Source organism: Balaenoptera musculus, chromosome 2, assembly GCF_009873245.2.
Source record: "Balaenoptera musculus isolate JJ_BM4_2016_0621 chromosome 2, mBalMus1.pri.v3, whole genome shotgun sequence".
NCBI classification, from domain to species: domain Eukaryota; kingdom Metazoa; phylum Chordata; class Mammalia; order Artiodactyla; family Balaenopteridae; genus Balaenoptera; species Balaenoptera musculus.
The window spans coordinates 66640834-66661287 of NC_045786.1; the positions used below are offsets into that span (position 1 = coordinate 66640834).

The 20454-nt window shown below is 39.3% G+C and overlaps 1 protein-coding gene across 4 annotated transcripts in view; it reads right to left on the reverse strand.

Moving 5' to 3' along the window:
* The window catches only part of MAP2K5 (mitogen-activated protein kinase kinase 5), a 266747-nt gene that overhangs the window by 81729 nt on the left and 164564 nt on the right, over positions 1-20454 (reverse strand). For all 4 annotated transcript variants that reach the window (XM_036843580.1, XM_036843578.1, XM_036843577.1 and 1 more), the window contains exon 16: positions 18799-18870. In XM_036843580.1, the coding sequence (XP_036699475.1) occupies positions 18799-18870 (72 nt within the window). The remainder of the gene's footprint in view (positions 1-18798; positions 18871-20454) is intronic.

Below are 20454 nucleotides of genomic sequence, written 5' to 3' on the forward strand. Positions count from 1 at the left end.
GGAGCCACTATGGTCTTTTGTGGCAGTAATGGGTGGGCTAGGCATTTGCACAATTCTGTACTGGACTGACAGGCAGTGACTGCTCACCAAAAGCTGTCACCTATCATCACACCCATCTGCAGATTATGAGTTTTGCACATTCTTTCATTTGGAAAAAGTAGCAAGAGGAGGGTCTCTCGTCTGAAAAAGCTGACAGCTTAACAACTACTAGAAAACGTTTAGAACAGCCTATCTGAAGTCCTTCTACAGGTGCTGCACCATTCACTCTGGTACATGTTGAACATGTCATTAGGGCCTACGGAAGAATTCTGTCCACGTAGCTTACCAGCAGAAGAAACTTGCCCACCATATATACAGTTAAGGTCTAAACTAGCTGGCCAGTGCCAACACTGGCCATTGGTTCTTATAGATTAAAGAACTAAGCAATGATAAAAGGAAGACTTTTTAAAAAAAAAAGAGTGGGATGAGGTGAAAAATATGAACTTTTTCCACTTCAACACAAAGCCTCAAATTCTCAAGTCATCACCGTTCTATGGAGAGGCAAAGCTACAGCAGACTTGGGAATGTGCACTCATCTACTTGGCCCCCTCTCACAACTGGTAAAAGGTAATTAGGCTGGCTGATGATATTCATTTACTCTGTAAGAGACCTCCATCAAGAGAACAGAGAGAAAATTCAGCAGGGAGCCTCTCTGTACCAGCCTGCTTGGGAACAGGTGGCAATGCTTGAACTAGTGACCTCAACATTCTTGGAACTGCCTTTACTTATGTGCACTTTCCTGATATCCTGTGGAAGCTCAGTCTTACTTGTCAACTACATTCTTGCGAGGACTGTTTCTAAGGCATCTTGCAGGTCTGACCTCTTTTCAATCTGAGGGCAGAGAATGGTTCCCTGCTCTTGACCAGAGACGCGCAACAATCATTGCCTCTCCCACAGTGTCACCACTGGGCTGCTCCAGTGGCAAGCCAAGGATTCCTCCAATTCTGCACTAGTGAAAACTGGCAGCGGTACTATAAGGCTGGCACCACAAGCAGTCATTTTAAGGCCCTGGGAGGGGGAGCTGCCTTCCATATATGTCTCTGCCCTTTTAGGTTTAATGCAGCTGCAATGTTTATGTTCTACACTATTTGTCTTGTGGCAAAATAGAAGGAAATATATAGCTAAGCCCTAGAACCTTTTTATCAAGTTCAATTAGGAGAAGGTAAAAAAGGAAAAGGGCTCTTAGCAGATAGGGCTGAGGCTGTCAAAAGTCAAAATAAACACTGAACCCTTATGGGGAAGAGGGAGCACATATGCTATGAGTGAATATTTCAGAGACAGACGGACCTGGGGCCATTCTGTATCTTTTACCCTTACTGGTCTATTAATCTACTTGCATTTCCCCAGTTTTTATTGTCAAGGTATTATAAATTAGGAAACTTACAAAAGAGAGTATGTAATCTTCTCTGAAATGGCCTGCAGATATGTCACTGTACTAAATGTGTTTCAGATTTAATGAAGCTTTAATGTCCTTTTTAATTTTGCCTGTTTCTGTATCACCAGGGGTCGGGCAAGGCAATCAGCACTCAAGAGGGTGGTTTGGTTTAAAACTAGGAAAAAACTCATTTGCTTATGAGTTGCACTGTATTTTCTTAATTAAATTTACTGAGTAAAATGGTTTAAGTTCAGCCAACCAATGACCTTTGTATGTAGATTTAGATTTATAAATAGGTTAAAGAAGAAAAAAAAAAAGAATCACAACAAAGCAAACAGATTAGGGCTAAGCCAATGGAAGTCTTTGCCCTCTTTATCATCTTTACAAAAGAAGCGTTTAAATTTAGGCAGCTTAAGTCCAGTTAAAAAAAAGTATATTGAAAAATGTGGACGCACAGAAGCGCCAGCAATTCATCAAATGACTCCAACATCCTTTTCATTCCCAGCAGGGGAGCGGCTCACATTGTAAAAGATTTGGAAAAGCTTTATTTATTTTGGGGAAGCGGAGGTAGAGATGAGGGAGGGAGAGGATTCTATTTAATGTTAAATAAAAAAGTGCATTTTAATTCTAAATACATAAGATTCAGCAAAGTGCTAAATACTCTGTTCGTTGTGGGAGATTTACTATTCAAAAGGCAGAAAAAGAATGCTCTAAAAACATTTACCAGTTGGGAATACACTTAAATGACAGCAAACCACTAACCTCTCACTGTAAAACTAGGACTGCTCCTTAGTGTTATCTTATTGATCTTTGATTTGTCCAACCATAATCTATGAAATACTCTTGAGTTAGCAGTTTCTGAATATGTTGGATTTTATAATTTAAATAACCAATATATGTGTGGGTGTGATTATAACAATTGCCAAATACATAACAAATGCATGATAGAAACATTTGTATCTTAACAAAAAGGGTAGAAGATATTTATTTACAAAGCAACAAAAATGGCTTCTGTTGACAATGAGAATAATTATTGTCATTAAGTCATAAATGATAAAGAGAAAACATACATTGTAACCAGAAAGCAAGTGCAGGACACAAACTCAGGATATGTTCTTGGTGATCAACTGACCAACTTAGAATATCAACAGTGTGGGGAGTAGCTTTAAATTTACAGTTATACTGAAGAGCACTGGATTTTATAAATTCTTAATTTAGACATATTCTATGTTTCTCAGCAAAACTGCAAATTGAAAATAAGCATTTTCAATATAGCCAGTGATCTAGTTGAAGGAGGACTTTATAGTCTGAAATGTTCTAAAATTTGTTCTTAATTACCCTTGTGCACATTTTACACAATTAAATTTCCATTGAAGGATTTTGCATTTAGATTGTGCACTGCAGTTAAACCTTTATTTTATAGAAATGCAGGAGCCACTTTGGGACATTCAGACACAGGGAAACTTTAAAAAATCAGACTTAACTACTGGATTACATAAAATTCCCTAGGTGAGATTTCATCCCAAGACCAATTTACACAGTCCTAGAGAGAGAGTTTAAATCATCTGAAACTATGCTAGCGAAGGACCGTAATAAATACTAAATACCTCAAAATCTACCCTAAGATTTTACTTTTCTTCCCGTGTATCAATTTCACTGTCCTCTTACTGTATGGTTTAAAAAAATCCAAAGGATATAACAGCAATTTACCAGTGTTAAAGTGCTTCAGAGGTTAAATTGACAACAAAGAACACAGAAACACAAAGCATTTTGAAGTAGGGTTTCAATTAAATGTGGAGGATTTAGTAATGCAGTACCAAAAAAAAAAGAGTTACAAATTAATTTAATCTTCTGCCTATAGTTTGCAGCTGCACTCCGAAGTGTCTAGGGCTTAAGAACAAAGCCTTGAAAGGCCTCGGAGTGAGGAAAGCTTCAATTTTTAATGTATAACGCCATTAGCTGATAACTTGTGGAATGCGCAACCCCTGCGGAGGGGCATAAGTGCGAGTAACAGAGACGGATGAAGTGACATATTTGTTCATGTCTAGAACTATGAGGAAGAGGGTTATTACTAACACCATCAGGCCCAACAGAAATATGCCCTAATAACCTTTGGGACCCTCCACATTATCAGTTTTCACTACATCAAATATATTAAAATCAAAACCTAATTCACTTTAATTAAAGACAATTAGTTTGTTTTACTATTATTGTTTTAACTTGTGTGACATTATAATACATTGCAAATTAAAGACGGAATATTAAATATAACGAAAGCATCAAACTGTGTACACCTTCCCACCCATGCTTGGTGAAATCAGCTTATCACCGGTGTCTATTTAAGGAAATTCAAGAACAACCATCATTAAAAGTAGTGCAGAAACATTTAACCCTAAAAAGAATACAGTGGAACCATGCATATGTTTTCCCTATTCAATTTATACTTCTTTTCACATAATGCTTTCCTATAACTCCAAGGATTTCTTTAACACAAACAGAATTATGGCCCAATGGAGGCACAAGAAGCTTAATTAATTTGCCCAAGGTCATACTGTAGGTTGGTGGCAAAGCTTGTTAAATTACTGGTAACTCTGGGCTCTACAGATGTTTTGGCAATGGCAAAGGCCCCTGTCTGCAAAGGCCCCAGAGACTTCTAGTGCAGAGGGTGAATGAACCACGGCAAATAACTCACGACGCCTGTTCAAAAGGTGCCAAGTGCTCTGGAGAGCTCACAACATTTTCTTTGTGTAGAAAGAGCCTAAATGTGAGTTTCCCACCAGGAGTGCTTCTTAACAGGTCCCAATATTTTAAAAAGAACTATTCATCCTCACCAGAGTCCATTAATAAAAAGTAAATTTATTTTAACTTAAAGATCCCAAGCTCAGTAGCACAAAGAAATAAATCAAACATTTATCCATCATTCAGAAGGTCCTGCATTCTATCCCACAGATTACTAATAATAATGGAGAAAAGACAGCATCACAAATAAATGTTTCTAATACAGTGGGTTTTTTTTTCTCTTTTTAAATTAGAAATGGGTTTATTACAGTGGACACTTAAATGGGGCCAGGGCAACAGTAATTCACAAGTACAATATCCTAATGCTGTTCCTTTAATTGCTTTATTTGTTTTACTGTTAAAAATGATTGCTTGCTGTAGTCTAACCATGAATGCTGAAAAGCATGATACATTGAGGTCTCAACCTGGGCAAACTGTACCTAAACTTACACTTTATTGCAGCTTAGTTCACAATCTTCACCTAATATAGGGTTATATCCCAGCGCAGCAGGAGGATAAATCATCCTGGAATATTACTCTGGTAAAGTTTAGCTGTGACTGGAGCATATGTGCTTTCGAGCCACTGAAGCAAAGGCCCATAAAATACACTAATTACTGGAAGTTATGGTCACTGAGTGATTGATAGCGCTCTGCAAGGCAACTTCCTCATTTTCAGCTCTTCTGACGGGGCTCATCCGCCACATAGCAATTATTAATTCATGACCCACCCCTCAGGCATTAGTACCTTTACTTCTAATTCTCCTGCTACCAAACTACTGCTACAGCTGGACACTGTCTTTCTTCATTCTGATGGCTGGGTAAGGATGATAAAAAGTAGATTTCACGCTAAATGCTATTGTTTTGAATCTTTAAATGTTGCTTGGTCTTTCTAACCCTTCTGTCCTAAAAAACATAATTCTCCTTCCTCTCCCATAATGCTATTTCACTTGCATCATTTTCTATTTTCTCTTTAAAAAAGAATTTGTGTGTGTTTATGCATATATATGTATATGTATGCATATATGTGTATATATGTGTGTGCGTGTGTTTGTATATGTGTGTGTGTATATATCAATCTGTCTGTCTATACTGTATTAGATCAAAAACTCTGAATAATTTTTTAGTGGAACACTGTGGTTTAAATGCAATATATAACTTCAACTAGGCCATAGTAAATATGAGGCAGCTAACTGATTAAAAAAAAAAAAAAAAAGGCAACCCCCCCTAACCCTCCATTTAAATAGACCCACTTTTGTAGCTTTGAAGACATTCTAATTGTTTCAAGTTGATTTCCATCAGTAGCTTCACTCAGAGCAATGCTAATTAAATAATATCTGGGTATATAACTGAATTTCTAAAAGTCACTTAGAAACAACTGCAAAGGTTTCTTTTGATGGTGTTCTGTGCCTTGAGAGGAAATTCAGTGAGAGACTCTGAATTAAGGAGAGATAAAGTTCAGTCATGATGGATGAAAGCAGACATTTTACTTTTCTAATCGAAAAATAAATGTTCTTCAAATTTTGAACAACTCAAAATGCAATACTAAGGGTGGTTTTCCTAGGTGGAATCTGAGATAGTGTAACGGATGAATAGATGACTCCAAGCTACCTATCCTTTCAGTTTGTTTCATATTATTCCTCCTCTTCTGTTGGGAGTTAGTCCCAGAAAACAATTTTGAGGACAAATTCCATACCCTCCCTGTTCATACCATTCACTGGGCAGTGTATCACGTCCCACCTGGTAACTATCTTCCTGTATCTCTAATGCCTGGTAAATTCCACTTGTTTAAGGGCAAACTCTAAGTCATAAACTTTCATATGCTCTCCGTGACACCAGAAATAGTATTTTGCAGTAGGCTGCCCATGAGCATTTGTTGATTATGATATATGCCCTGATGGTGATGTCTCCTAGAGCTTGGTCAACTTGGTGCTGCATGGCTTGGTTGCTTTACTATTAAAGCTACAACACTTTAGTAAACATAGTATACAAACTTTTCAGTATTAGGGGCTGATAGTTTTAACTGGCAAGGCCCTCTTACACATACTTCACTGCTTAGAATAATCACTTTCACATACTTCAGCATTATGATTAATTTAGATGGCTTATTTCTTGTTAAAGACTGAAGGGGTACAAGAAGGGAAAAGATTAGAGTTAACTGCCCCCAAATCCATCTCATGTGCTTAATGCAATAACCATTTTAATCTTCACAGTAAGAATTAAGAAATGACACTCTTTCAATATGTTTGTACAACGCTGACCTGTGTGCTCTAACAGTGGGTGGCTTTAATCCTGATAACAGCCCCTAGAGACCTAGCTTGGTGGGGTGTCCTCCATTTCTAAACTGCTCACTGGAGTCATGTAGCTACAGGTACCTGAGAAAACATCAGTGCTGGGGTATAGTCTATCGAGCGCAGTCTAAGCCACACTTGTATTTCCAGACATTTCAAAGTCAAGAGAGTCATAATCAGGTAATATGCTCACACGTCTGGCCTCTCTGTGTGTTGCTGCTCCTGAGAGAGGGGGGAGGGAAGAAAGGAAGGGAGAGGTATGGAGTGGCCATCCCCACACCAAGACTCCATGCACGCAGGTCAAGTCATCTTGGATTTCCCTTCTTAACCACCATCTGACTACACCCTCACCACCCACAGAATCCTGAGAAGAAAATAAATCGTTGTTACTTTAAGCTATTAATGTTGGGTAATTTATTAAGAGTAATAGATAACTGAAATGCTATCCTTGACACTGATGTCAGCCCTCCCACTCATCTGCCCAGTCCTATGTGCTTTTCCACTGCACTTTTACTTATCTTTCTCCCTTCTAGTCAAGGAGCTCCCGAGGGCAAAGTTTGTATCCCTACTGCCAACACAAGGCAGCACTACATAAATGTTTACTGATTAGATGGAACTCTCATCTACCTGCTTCCATTTTATTATAGCAGACATACTGGAGATGAGGTTAATTTTTGTGTTTCTTAAAAAAAATAAACTAGGTCTTGGCTTCTGAAAAACAACAGCAATTGTACATTTCAAAATACAGTAAAGCTGAACCAACTATAGGGATAGTGTAGGTAGCAATCCTGTGAAAAGCAGTGTTGACTATGAGCAGAGTCACAATAAACCAGTCTTTCCCTTTATCTGATTTCCTGCTCATTTACAGTTACCATTTCTCTCTCCTTTTTTCAAACTACTGATCTACTTCTTTTCTACAGCATAGTGGAAGAAGCAGACTTTCATCCAGAGTCAGACACTTAACTGCGGCTCCCTGGTCTAGTCACCTAACCTTTCTGGAAAAGTCCTTTAATTTCTCTGGATCTCAGTTTCCTTATTTGCAAAATGGGAACTTTGATGCTTATAGATCAAAGTTGGTGGAATAACCTTGGGTACCTTAAATTACTGATTTTTTGGTCATTTCCATCACAGTGGGGAGAAGCTTGAATGCGATAATGAATATCAAATGGCTCTGTAAAGTGTTTTGTACACATAAAGTGTTGTCACCCTTCTAGAATGACACTGAGCAAGAAGATGTCAACAGCAAGGAATAGAGGAAAGCACACTCCACTTCACATCAGAGGTCCCAGCTGCCAGTCCTCGTCTGCACGGTCCCAGCTTATGCTGCACCTGTGGGCACAGTCCTTCCCTTCTCTGGACCCAAGCTTCCTCACTAGTAGGAGGAGGGATCTGATTTAACAAGTTCTAATGTCTCTCTTCTAGTTAAAAAACACTCTAGTCTCTAAATACAAGATAAGGAGTGCAAAAGATTTTTCTAATTAAGTGCTAAAAAAATGTTAAAATTATTATTATTCGGTTCAGAACCAAAGTATGGAAAATAGTCTGTAGGATCTTTGAGAGGATTTTTAAAGCCAATTTCAGGTCACTGGATTTGAGTATTGATAGAACCCTATGAGCAGTGGTTTTTATTGCTCAGTATCTCAAAGGTAGCAGCAGCGGTTCCTCAAATTATCACACTCAGAATTTTAGAGTTGACAGATGTCACTAGAACACTGGCCCCTTTTATCTTTTAGATCTCAACTCAAAAGTTAACCCGACACCACTCAGTTACTCCTATCATACGGTGCTGTTTATTTCTGTCTAAAAAGTTATTATTGTCAAGCACCCTTCTTTATAATGTAGGCTCCATTAAAGCAGGGATTTTGTCACTTTCATTCCTAGCAATGCCCCCAGTGACTAGCACAGTGCCTGCCACATAATGGGCACTCAACAAAAGTCTGCTAAGTGACTAAATGAATAAATGACTGCATCTTGTCTAACCTTATACCTGTCTCTTCTACAAAGTATTTCTTAAAAAAAAACAAACCTGAGACAAGTATTCAGTCACTACTTAAAGGCCCCTAGGGATGGGGGCGTTTTTTTACCTCTAAAAGGATGACTGCATTGTTGAGTAGGAAGGGTGCAGGGATCGATCCATTAGAAAACCCTTCTTCATACTGAATAGAAAACCATGGGCTTTTTGTTTTCGTTTTCTCGTTAGCTTCAGAAAGTTCAGCCCGCCAGTCATAAAGTAGCAGCTTGCCTCTCCACTGACAATCCTTCAAACACTGGAATATGGGTTGTCAAATGCCTGCTTTGTCTTTCTTCTCTTTATTTCTTTATTCTTCACATCAAGACTTTGTTGATTTAATGTTTTTTTTCTTTTTTTTTAAAGTCCAAATTTTGTGTGTTTGTGTGTATACACGATTTGGACATGTGCTCTTGGAAAAACTTTAAAATCAGTCTGAAATCCATCAAAATAATAAAATGCTTAGCTGGGACTGCTAGCACCTGTTCCATCTTGTTTTGTCAATCTCATGGTTGTTCAGGATAGCTCTGAGCACAAAGCAAGCTCAACAATGCCTCATTCAGTGGGAAACACTTCACTTTGTCTGCCAGTTTCACATTCACTACAATCACTGACAACCCTGGAAAATGCACATTTAGGCATGGTAATCTGAGACAGCTGGATCCCTTCACAGACCTTGCAAAAGGCTGAACTAGTCGATCCATCATCTGCCAAAGGTCATTTTAACAGCTCCTTTTTGCAATAAGTTATATAAAATTTTAGACAAAAAAATGACAATAGAAAAAAATCAAGTTAAGACAGAATTACAGAAAGGGGAGTGTGAACAGAGGAATGAGTGACAGGAACTGTTACATGCTCTTTTCCTCAATATTCTTCAATGGAAGGGAAGGAGGCCCACGACAAGGATTCCAGAACCAACCACATTTCTACCCACTTTCCTATACAATCTTCCGCTGAAATTTCCTTTGTCTTTGGACACTTCAGCTTTAATTCTTCTGCCATCTGATAGTTTTCAGCAGAAACTTCTGATCAACAGGTAAGATATTTCACTAGATGGAGCAGCAGATAACATATTATAATAAGATTCAATGTCCACTCGTGTTCTTGACAATAGTTATAAAAAGGAAGAGGAGAAAAAAATCAATATTTGAGTGGTGCACACCAAATGCCAAGTTTTTATGGTCGAGAGAAGCTGACAGCAGCTGCTTAGAGGGCATCCAGAGCCATCCGTCACCCCTCAGACCAGGTTCATAATCACCAGGGGCTAGAAAGGCAAACAAAGCTGCAGCTGTAGACTCACTAGAGACAGTTGTGTCTCTGGAAACTTTTTTTTTTTTGTAGGGAGAGCGGGGAATAGGTTCTTCTGTATATTTAGAAGCAGGAACCAAGTCTAGGTAATGCTCCATAATTCTTTTCACCTGGTGAACATCCAGTACCTAGATGTTATTTCAAAGAGAAGCTTACTTCTCAAAGTAATTTAATTGGGTTGTTACTGTTAGATGAAAGTATTTATTAAAAAGCCTAGAATACTGAAATTGCCTTCTCTCAAAAAAATAAGTGTTTACTATTATTGTTTATCATCTGCCTCCTTCATTATATTGTAGGTTCAACAAGGAAAGGGAACATACCTATTTTATTTACCAATGTGTCCCCAGCACCTAGTAAAGTATTTGGCACATAAAAAGTGTTCAATAAATATTTGAGGAATGACTTCTAATGTTACCTTTGCTCCACAGCTAAGAGGCTGACACTTAGAGTGGCAAAATGACTTGGCCAAGATAACACTGATTTTAAGAGGTGGCGTCAACATTTCTGGTTAACGCAAAATGTGAGCTCTTTAACAGTTCAAGGATTAGGATGATAGCCTTAATACCTGAAAATACATCATAGAAAGAAAATGACATACTCTTCACCACACTTCTCCAGAAACTTCTGTCAAAGGTACTGGGCTGGGTGATCCATGTCACTTTTTCAATACTTTTATTTTCATTTTACACAGCTCACTATACTTTATGTGTTTGCTTGTAAATGTAGAAAATCACGCTGCATTTTCTTGATATCTAATGAGTCTTATCTGATATCCATTAAACTGTATGTATAAAGGTAAAATCAAAAAAATTAGATGTGTTAACAGCTTTTCACAGTTCTGTAAGACAAGGTAGTTACATCCAACTATTTGTACATTTTACCCTAAATTTTCCTTGGGACAATTCTATTACATATGTCTACAGAGAATTCAATAATTTTCTATTCTCCTACAAAAACCCACTTTCTCTGGGCAAAAGCACTGACATACGTCATTTAGAAAAAAGTTAGGGCTTTTCTTTTTCTTCTGTAGAAATACTAAGAAGAAGGCCATCTGAAATGACATACAAATATTTCTCTCATGTTATAAAATTAAAATTAAAACATTTCTATTGATGATTTCCTCCCCTTTGTTTTCTCTGTTCTTTCTTCCTGAAACTTGTTTTTCACGTTAGACTTCCTAACCTGGTTCTCTAATTTTTTTTTTTTTTGGCTGCGTTGGGTCTTTGTTGCTGTGCGCGGGCTTTCTCTAGTTGAGGTGAGTGGGGGCCACTCTTTGTTGCGGTGCGCGGGCTTCTCATTGTGGTGGCTGCTCTTCATGTTGCGGAGCACGGGCTCCAGGCGCGTGGGCTTCAGTAGTTGTGGCTCGCGGGCTCTAGAGTGCAGGCTCAGTAGTTGTGGTGCATGGGCTTATTAGTTGCTTGGTGGCATGTGGGATCTTCCTGGACCAGGGATCAAACCCGTGTCCCCTGCATTGGCAGGCGGATTCTTAACCACTGCGCCACCTGGGAAGTCCCTGGTTCTCTAATTTTTAATTCTCTATTTGTTGTTGTCATCTGAAAGTTCCTTTGTTACAGCAGCCTGTTCTTGTTTCCTAGATGCAACATTTTCTCCTATCCCTCTGAGAATATTATAGTTCATTTGAATTTTTCTCCCCTGCATAGTGTCCAAGCCCTCCAAATTGCTTTCTTTTTCAGTTATTTTAGGTCTCTGTTCTTACCTTAAAAGCCTTCCTCAAATGTTTTGCTAAGAGTAAGGCACTACAAATCTGACTAGTAACTCTGTGCTTGTGAGTGGAGCCTGTAGGCTGAGGTAACGCGATCTAGCTGGACTGTTTCCCTGGAAAACTCCCAATGCCTAGATCTTTAAGGCCTCTTGGACACATTTTCCTAAAGAAAGTCTCCTCCAGTATCCTTCCTGAGAAGTAATCTTGGCTGCTAGTGTCCCAGGAACAGGGTGTGGTAAGACAGCTGGGAGTCTCCACATTTAGAATCTAAACTTTCACTTAATGCCTCTGTGCTCAGTAATGGCACCCAGCCTTCTACACTGCCAGGTATCACTTATTTTATTCTCAGAGAAACTCCTCTACTCAGTCTTGTGTTAGGGCTGGGGAGGGGTGACTGTCTGCTCATGCTGAGTTAGGCAAAGAAGCTGTGGGTCAAACAGCTTAACTGTTTCTCAGACATCTTTAAGACAATTCTCTTCTCTGGCCCCACCTCTACTCCTAAGTTCCAGATACCTGGGACCACCAATTCCTGAGCCTTCTGGGTAGTTTAAAGGAAATCAGGTGCTTCTTTCTTCCTCTACTGCTGGCTTAGGATTTCAACACTCACGGTTCTGCTAAGTCGTGTACCGTTGTCCATCTGCTTTCCCACATTCAAAATTTGATTGCTGTTGTCTCCTTTCGTTTTTTAATAAAATTTTTAAAATTTTTTGGCCATACCATGCGGCATGTGGGATCCTAGCTCCCCGACCACGGATCGAATCTGTGCCCCCTGCATTGGAAGCGCAGAGTCTTAACCACTGGACCGCCAGGGAAGTCCCTCTTTTCCCTTTCTTTATGGTAATAAGCCTTAAAAAAAAAAAATCCCTTCACGGTAATTTTTAGTGGAGTTTGAGGTGAGAGTGGAAGATAACGCATGCATTCCATGCTTTAACCAAATTAGTAGGCTTTTTGAACCATATGTAAACATTTCAAAAAGTAATTCCTCTGAAAGAGAGGGGATAATGGCTTAATTTTCTCATTGTGCCCTTTCCAGAAGCTCTGAAACAGAGCTCCCATCTAAAGGCCCCGAGAGATTAAGTGATTTATCCAACGATCTATAGTGTATGCTGGCTGAAGTGGAATTTGAATCTAGGTCTGATACTCTGGCAAACAGAAAACTCCTCTTCACATGCAAAACATTTGTGATCTATTCAGCAAATGTTTGTGAGCACTTATGGTAAAGGCTTTGTCAAACTTGAACTCTGATCTTTATTGTCAGAAACTGCTTTAAAACCATTACAGAAGTATGAAAAAATTGAGCCCCAAAGATTTCTTGAGTACTCACTAGGGCAGTGAAATTGTGCTAGAGAGTGTAGGAGATTATGAGAGAATCAGATTTAAATCCTGTCATAAGGAACTATGACATAGCTATAAATTAATATAATACAAAGTGGAAAACGCACATGCCACAAGGAAGATGTAGATGAAGGTCAGAAGGAGAAATTACTTTCAGCTGGAGAGATCAGAGCTGGTGTTATAAAGTATGTGTATTTAAATTGTATCTTGGGGAGAAGAAGAAAATGATATTCCATGTAGAGTGAACAGCATAGTATTCCTTGAATATTTTTAACTTGGTAAAGGTAATTTTGAAGCTCACAAGAATAACTCTGTCAAAACAACAGAACCCATCAAATCTTTAGAAGATGGTGCTACTTTGATGACAATGACCTTGTGTGACTCTCTGAATGTGTTCTTCACCTATCTAGACACATTTTTCTAAACCATGGACCTTGCTTTCATCATTTAACACATCATTCAAACGACTTCAGTAAAACAGTGATCACGCTGAAGAGGGGTCTCAGAGGACTAGATGACACTCCAATTAACCAAGCGCATCGAGCCAGATTGTTCTATGCTTTGGACTCAAGAGACTGGTGGAGAGAGGAGGCAAACAAAGGCAGAAAGAGCGAGGACCCAAGTGAAAAGAGCAAAATGCATGCGCTAAAGACAGGGCTTTCAGTCTGACTCCTGTGGAAAAAGCCTGTCAGATTATTCACCACCGACCTTAATAAGGTTTACAATAGCCCGCCAAAGAGAATCACAAACCAGAACATGTACTTGGAGAGCTCATACTCAGTGAGAACAAGAACACTGCAAGACTGACCTGGTGCCTTTTTAGATGTGTGTGCGTCCTCCTGAGCGCTGCAAACACAAGGCTAGAGGAGGGCGTGTGCTGACTTCTTTTTTGACCCAATTAGGACCAACTTAAAAATCCAGCTTTTCCAAATATGACTGCTTACTTCCCTCCCACAGATTTGTGTTGTGACTTGAATGACACAAGAATATGAATGGATTAACTAATTAGTAAGAAGCAACAGTGGGACTTTCTCCTCAAGCCATTCGTTCTATGGGAGAAGAGAGAAGCAATGTACAGCCTGTGTCTGCCCTAAAATGTTTTAGGTACTCCTTACCCCTAGAAATTAAAATCATCAAACTTAGTAAGACAAGCCCTTACTATGGACACACTCATTTTCATTTTAAAGTTTAGCCCTGAAGTCTTGAATAGCAGCAGCCAGGGTGAATAGTCCTAAAAATCACCCAGTCCACTGAATCAGCGCGAGCTTTCTCCAAGAGTCAAACAAATATTCTGGGGCAGGATTAATCTTCCCAGTTTGTCCTAGCTCAGAAATTTTGTACTCTTGTTAGTGGTTCTCGCTTCTTTTTTCTTCTCTTCTTTTTTGCCTTTTCACACTGATTCTTGTCATGAAGGCTCAAGGAAGAAGTGCAATTAATTCCACGTGGGTTTTGACCTTTACTTCATTCTATAACTAATCCACATGAGGAGAACTACAACACATTTAAGGATCTGAAAACCATAAACAAAAAACACAGAAAGGGGCCAAAATCTTTACATCTAGTAAAACTGCTGTGCTCTAGTCAAGTTGAATAATCGCATTTTTTTCCCTTCTTAAGGGTATTTCCATCTTTATGTAACTTCTCCCAACTCCAAATGCTATATACAGCTGACAAAATCCTGGAAAAGAAGCACTTTATGCAGAATTGAGAGGAGATGGGGGCAGTTCTGTCCCTGGATAAGGAGATAGTCTGATATTAAAGATTCTTTGCTTAAGGCACAAATGTACCTGTGACTTTTTTAATGGCACATTTTAGCTGCACGCCGCATCATCTTTTATGAAAGAGAGTGGCGATAGGCCTTGTTATGAGTCCCCAAGGGGACTGTGACAGCACATTAACAAGGGAAGGGGCAGTACGATGAAGGCAAGCAAGGGTGAACCTTGTATTTTAAGAGTTTAAAGCAAGGAAGGCAGCCTTCTAACTCTTGCATCACCAAACCTCAGGGATTTTATGGAATTTATGGAATTTGGTGGGGGGAGTGCTAGGTAGAGGTAGAAGGGATAGAAAACTCTGGTTCCCATTTTGTCTCTATTTGATTCTTGTGTAATTTCAGGAAACTTCCTTTGCTCGGTTTCCTATATTTTTATCCCATTTGTTTTTTTACCACCCGGTACCCTAGGGGAATAAACTGATTGACTCAAAACACTTTGAGGAAGGTATCCGCACAAATAGGTAGACCTTGCATACCTAGACATTTGCTCTCTCCTGAAGGGTTTACAAAGATCCACCTTAGAGTGTGCTGGGGGGTGGGAGGGGCTCCTCCATCTTTCCTTTCTCTCTCCCAGGGGCAACTCCCTTCAAGACAACCCAGCTCAACCATCAACTCCTTTGAGAAACCTGCCGCCCTCCCAACCTTTGTGGCTGAGAGTACTTCATAAACATCTTCACTAACAACGCTGTCACACTGCTCTGGGCTTTAGGTGTCTGTCTTCTCTATCAGAGGCAGTCTTTTCTCAGCTTTGTGTGCTCCACTCTCCAAGGCTTAGCACATGGTAAGTGCTTAAATAGTAATTACTGAATGAATGAAAGTTTCTACTCTTTGGAGTGTGTACCTAGAAAGGGAACCTTTCACTTTTAAAAGTGAGGATAAACAGAAGAGAAGCAATTCTTCTGTGAAGATGGTGACTATGTTTCAGAACACAATTTGTTACTCAGAATTTTAAAATGCTATTGAGATTCACACTTCTCTCAATCTACAGTGATTTTAAACAGGATTTATCACATCTATTCCAAGAACACTGTGGTGAAAACAAAGAAGAAACTGGCTCTTCAGTACTTTTTTGGACCAACTTCCCACTCTCTTCAGGTAATGGTCTCATCACATCTGCTCCTAAAAAAAAAGAACCTTGGGGTTCTCTTCATTATTGAATCACACACAATTTCTTATCTATGGGCTCAAAACCTCCGACTCCCATTCCCTATCACATATTTTTTGTTACCTTGTACCCCAAATGAATCTGGTATATAACACATTCCGGGGCCTTTCTCTCCTGTCTAAAGACCTACTCCACCACCTGTGTTTGGCCAACTGTTCTCACCTGCCTGTCTGGTGGAGCATAAGCTCCCAGAATACAGAGACTATGATCACACAGTTCCTTTCAAAAGCATTTAGTTAAGCATCGCACACAAAGAGGTGCTCAACAACCCTTTCTGATGATCATAATCAGACTGCACTTTACATCCTCTAAGGCTGTCTCCTCCTCCTTCTGATCTAACATCTGGCTCCTCACCAACCATTTTAAAATGCACTGACCAGGGAAACACCTAACCCTTCTTGGCCCTCACTCCTGACCAGTGGTCCTTCTCTACTCTCCACTTTACTACATGAGCCAACACGCTCCTTCTGGCATTCAGGTGTCTCACACTCAATGATGACACTTTTTCACACTGTTCCTTACACCTTAATCCTCCTCAATCTTACAGTGTCAATGAGTCTGTTTTCTCCAGTCTTCTGAAGACCGTTCAATAGTTTACCTCCAGGATAAATGAACACGATCAACAAAACCCAAATACATCAATGGCAATCTCGCTCCCTAAATGACAGAGTCTCTTTTTATTACTCTTTGTATCCCTAGCACCCAGCAAAATACTGGCAGACATATATGTCAATACGCAACATAAATATGTGCTATTTATTAAGCATCTATCTATCTATCCATCTACTCATATACCTACCTACCTACCTATCTTAACTGATCTCCCTGTTTCCATGACTGCCCCTCTATATTCTGTGCTCCACAGAGCACCCCATCCTCCTCTGAAAATATAACTCAGATCATTTACTCTCAGAGTAACATCTAAAGTCCCTACCATGGCCTACAAGGCTGCATATGATCTGGCCCCCGGCTACCTCTCTGACTGTATTTTTTCCCATTTTTCCCTTTCTAACTCCACTCTAGTCACCTGGGTCTCTCTGCTTTCCTTAAACATGCCAAACACACTCGAGCTTAGCACCTTTGTATCTGCTGTTGCCTGATGGCCCCCTCACCATTCCAGTCTCTGCTCAAAGGCTGTTTTATCAGAAAGGACTACTCCACTTCATTTTTTCCCTTAGGACTTACCACCGCCTGACAAATTATATATTTAGTTTTCCTTCTGTTTTTTGTACTTAATGCCCCACCCCTCGCCAAATGCAACTCCATTAGAATCAAGAATGGAGTGTCCGTCATTACTATATCCCCACTGCCTATCTAGTAGATATAGCAGGAGCTCAATACATGGATGAAGAAACAAATGTGGAAGGAAGGAATGGTGAATATGTACGCGTGCTCTAAATCTTAAATCTATTAGTTACACTGTCTGACAGTATTGCTATGCCTCTGCATATTGTTAATTCACACAATTCTAGAGTTGTTGCAGAAAGCTGAAGAAAGACAAGAACAGACTGCTTAGAGTCACAGAATGTTAGTCTGGAAAGGGGCTTAGAGATCACTATTTTACAGATGAAGAAACTGAGACCCACAGTGAGGGACAGTGGCCTGCACAGGGCCACCTAGAAAAGCAGTAGCAAAGCTGGACCTGCAATCCAGGTCTTTCATTCCCAGTCTACGAGTCTTATCTTTACACCACGTTAACTTCTCAAATGTTCTACGCTTTATCTGGTCTTTTACCAAATACATTCAATGACGATGATTTAAAATATGCAAAAGGAAATTATATAATAGCAAGAGCTGAGCTCCACAGATCAAAAGTACTAGTTTTCTCTGAAACAGGCTAATTGGACAAGCCCTTCAGGATTCTGTTGGGAAACTTAGTTCTGAGCATCTGTCCACCAGTATTGCTAACCTGTCAGCTGATGCATACATATTGTATTTCCTCTTAGATTCTCTTTCATGAAGAAGCAGAAGAATATGGTTTAATAAACATTGAATACTTTATTTTTGCTTTCTTTCTATAGTGCAAGTGAATTGAGTCTGAAGATATCTCCTTAGAAATTCAACTGCATTCATGCATTACAAAAATCACAGAAAAAGTATTTGACCAAAAGAAAAAAAGTTGATGAAATTGTGACTGCAACTCATCCATGATCTTGTTTAAGTAGTTCTTTCTACTTTTTAAAGAGTCCTCCTTTATCTGAATCAATGCACATAAGATACAATTCTTGAAGCACTGGTGAATATCCAGACTTTATACTACTGTAATTCACCCTGAGCCAGATGTCCTTCTAATATAAATCCTATGCATTTCCTTATTGATCAAAGATCATTGTACAGAAATCTTAGCACAGACCTCTAGTGGAGCTACATGTAGCATACCAAGATAAAGTCCACTCTAAATACAGCTATAAAGAGTAAAGACATTAAAACTGTGCTAAATGCATACACCTAACCTCCTCCAAATCGTATCACACCCTGTCACCCAACACATGATATGATCCTACTGGAACAAGGTGTTTTTCTTTTTCTTTCTAAACAAACATATAGAAGTTATACATCCAAATGAGTAGGGCTGTACTTGTTAATAAAGTAATCACCTCTGGAAGTTATATATGCATTCCAACAAGGCTACTATCACACATAATTTTTCTGGAATTTCTCTTTCAAAACACAGGTTCTCCACATTTAGTGTGCATAAGGATCACACTGGGAACATGTTAATAATGCTGATTCTTAGAAATGTGAATTGAATTGGTTTTAGATGGAGTCTAGGAACCTGTATTTTTAAGAAGCACTCCAGATAAGTTTTACACAGGTGATCTGTGAGAAATAACACTTTAGAATAGTCAGCTCACAAGCCATGCAAGGGTATCAAAATAAGGACTATTGAGTTAAACTCTGTTTACATAACACACTGGAGGTTTCATTTTTTTTCAAAATCTTCATTCTTCCTGATAGAACATATTAGTACAGATATACACAGAAGCATCTATTTCCAAACAACATACCTCCATAAAAGAGATTCCTAAGCTCCAGACATCAGAATGGATTCCATATTGCTCCCCTGAAATTCTTTCAGGCTGTAAGAAAACAGAAGGGAGCTTGTGAGTTGATGTAAGCTACTCCAGGAAACACATACGCTAACGTGAGCTCAGTTAAGGCAGAGAGCCATCAATATCTGCACAGCACATTATGAAAAGAAAAACAATTTTATATGTATGTGTTTTATATAGATAATACATAGAAACTGTATAGGTAATATAGGTATATTAGATATAATCTCATTGAATCCTCACAAAGACCCTGTGAGGGAAACTTTGTTATAAAGAAAATGAAGGCTCATATTAGTGAAATAATTTAGGCAAGTCTTAACCTAGTAAATGAGCTGAGACTTCAACTCAGACCAAATCCAGTGAGTGGTCTTAGCTGTGGAGTGACAAATTACAGCACAGTATATAATATTATCACTTATTTGCATTTTGAGAGATGGGTCTGAATCACTAGGAATTCCGTTATTTTAAATTTTTTATTTGGAAATAATATTAAACTTATAGGAATGTTGGAAGATTAAGACTAGTACAAAGAACATCCATATTTCCTTTGCCCAGATTCACCTACTACTCAACATTTCATCCCATTTATCAGGGTTTCTTTTTGATATAAACCAAGGAACAGTTCAAATGGTCCATTTGGGACTCTTGGTCCTCCATTCAAGATATGTAGAAAATACTTGGTCTAACAATTACCTGCACACTCTCTACTTCAGCAGGAATAATTGCATACTGAAGTGGGTGCTGCCTGGTCTCTCTATCCCTCCAGGATTTGGCATTCAGAAACGTACTTCACAGAAGTCTTTTGAATGAACACAGGAACAAATGAACAAGAGAAACTGAGGTTTTGCTGAGATGGAATGGTTGCTCAAGGTTACACAGCTAGTCATGGCAGGGCTAGGATCATGACCCACACCCCTTGGCCCCCAGTGCAGTATTCTCTTCTTTGCACCATCCCTGGACTTCTTGGAAGCCACCACAGCCATCATCCTTCAAAAGTTTCCATGAGGGCCCTTACAAGTAACTGGGGTCAGGGTCAGCCTGGTCCACTGCAGACAGAAGAAATGGACATCCACCACTCACCAGCAGGGGATATACCATGAGTGTAGAAGATGTGCGCCAGATACTCTCAGGTGAGCTGGCACAGTCCTACATCTTGGGGAGTCGGCTTAGTTGGGACCCAGAACTTTGTAACCTACTTCCCACTCCCACCTGCGAGGCTATCTCAATGTATTTAATGCCTTCTTCCCCACTTTTCATAAAATTACATAAAGCCCTACCCTGAGGTAGCAGACTGGATTGTCTTATTTCCCTTCCTTTATTTCTTTAATTTGTAAAACCCCTTTCCTACCAAGAATAATTCTTCCCAAGTGTCATGTGACCATTTCTCCCAGCTGCTAACAGATATGGTCATTCCAATCCCCTAATACTTTTTCTTTTATCTTCTAATCCCCCATACCATCACTTTTCAAGGTCCTTGCTCATACCTGAATGAACCCATTATCCATTTCTAGTTAGATCAATACATAATAGGATGCGTTCATATGCAACTGGCCAGCCAGTTACAGGAATAATGCCATCGTCATAATATCAACAACGACATCATCACTCTGT